At 43.7% G+C, this 1,691-nt stretch overlaps 1 protein-coding gene across 1 annotated transcript in view; it reads left to right on the forward strand.

The window, feature by feature from the left end:
• LOC105449517 overlaps positions 1 to 1,320 on the forward strand; it is a 7,499-nt gene extending 6,179 nt beyond the window's left edge. Inside the window, exons 7-8 of the mRNA XM_011688774.1 lie at positions 380 to 974; positions 1,070 to 1,320. Coding sequence (XP_011687076.1) covers positions 380 to 974; positions 1,070 to 1,320 — 846 coding nt within the window. The remainder of the gene's footprint in view (positions 1 to 379; positions 975 to 1,069) is intronic.
• Positions 1,321 to 1,691: the final 371 nt, after the last annotated feature.

The raw sequence follows: 1,691 nt of genomic DNA on the forward strand, positions 1-1,691 counted from the left end.
TGGCGGCGCTGAAGACTTTCAGAACGTTTAAAATATCATACTGTGGGTCAGTCCCGTTGAAACTATCAGTCGATTCGCACAGTCAGTCTTTTCTTTCTTGTATTGGTAGTTAATTTGTTTAATTAAAGTTATAGTTCTCACTGCAATAAATCGTGTACACTTACTTAAATAATCCTGATCTCAACAGGTTATGGGCCCAGTGCGTCCAGTACACGCACAAAAGTGAGATATTAATTAACACGTGCAGGCATTCGTGGAACGCGTGATAAAGTGACCTTCTCTAGTGTACTAGAACATTCCCAAGTTCTCGCTCTCGCGTGTGCGAAGAAATTTATAATAGACGAGAATATATCAGCAAGATCATATACATATCACGAAGTTCGATGGCTCGAATTTCCAAACGTGGAAGTTTCAAATGCGGTCCGTTTTCACGGCATATGGATTGCTCGATATTGTTACTGGAACAAAGGTCATGCACGCCGAACAAGAGACGCCGGAAGCGAAAGCCTGGATAAAAGATAACGCCAAAGCCATGTTTCTTATGTCTTCGTCTATGGAACATCGTCAGATGAAGAGCCTGCTTGTGTGCACGACTGCCACCGAAATGTGGCAGAAGCTAAGTGCAATTCACGAGCAGAAGTCAGCAACAAACAAGTTAATCCTGACGCAACGGTTCCATGAGTACCGCATGGATTCCAGTGATTCTGTAGTACAACACGTGGCTAAAGTACAGAACATGGCAATGCAGCTAAAAGACCTGGGTGAAAACGTGTCGCCAGTAGCCATCATGGCAAAAATTATATCGAGTCTACCAGCGAAGTTTAACCCGCTGAAGACGGCATGGGACAGTGTAGCCGTAGCAGACCAAACTGTGGACAATCTAGTTGAACGACTGATAAAAGAAGAACTTCGTCTTACAGCAGAAGACGAAACGGCAACCGCATTCGCTGCATCCACAAGCGGCAGAACACGAGGCAAAAGAAGACGTTCGACAAAGGGAATACTGCCTCGAAAAGTTATAAAAGCGTTCCGAGAAGTGAAGTCGAGTGTTATACGTGCAACAAAAAAGGTCATTATTCGCACGAGTGTCAAAGAGGAAAGAAGGGTAAACAACCAAGGACAAACAGTTCGAACGTTGCATTCTTCACAAGTTCGAATGATTTGGAAACGCCATGTCACGAAAACAGTGTCACCGACATGCGCTCGAAAAACGCAATGCCATCTCGCGAGTGCGCGAAAGAATTATTACAGCAAGATATCAGTGAAATTTGGTTGACCGACAGCGGTGCTTCAAAACACGTCACAAGTCGAAGAGAATAGTTCCTCAATTATCAACCGTGCAGTGGTGAAACCGTATCACTTGGTAACGACAAAGAATGTGAAGTAGTCGGACGCGGAACAATTTTAATTAACAAACTGTCATATGGACGATGGACAGAAGCACGCCTCGAAGATGTTTTATATGTACCACAAGTCAAGAAAAATCTCTTCTCTGTTGGAGCGTGCACCTCCAAGGGATTCAGGGTCGTTTTCGAGGAAACAAAAGTTCGTGTGTTACGCGAAAACGAAGTGGTAGCTGAGGGTGTGAAACAAAACAATGACATTTGTAGAATGTTTTTCAAAGTGATATCTGGCTACAACAAAAAAGAAGCCAACGTTACGGACTTACGTGTGTGGCACAAAAGACTTGA

Source organism: Wasmannia auropunctata, unplaced genomic scaffold (assembly GCF_000956235.1).
Source record: "Wasmannia auropunctata unplaced genomic scaffold, wasmannia.A_1.0 LD336076.1, whole genome shotgun sequence".
Classification (NCBI taxonomy): Eukaryota; Metazoa; Arthropoda; class Insecta; order Hymenoptera; family Formicidae; genus Wasmannia; species Wasmannia auropunctata.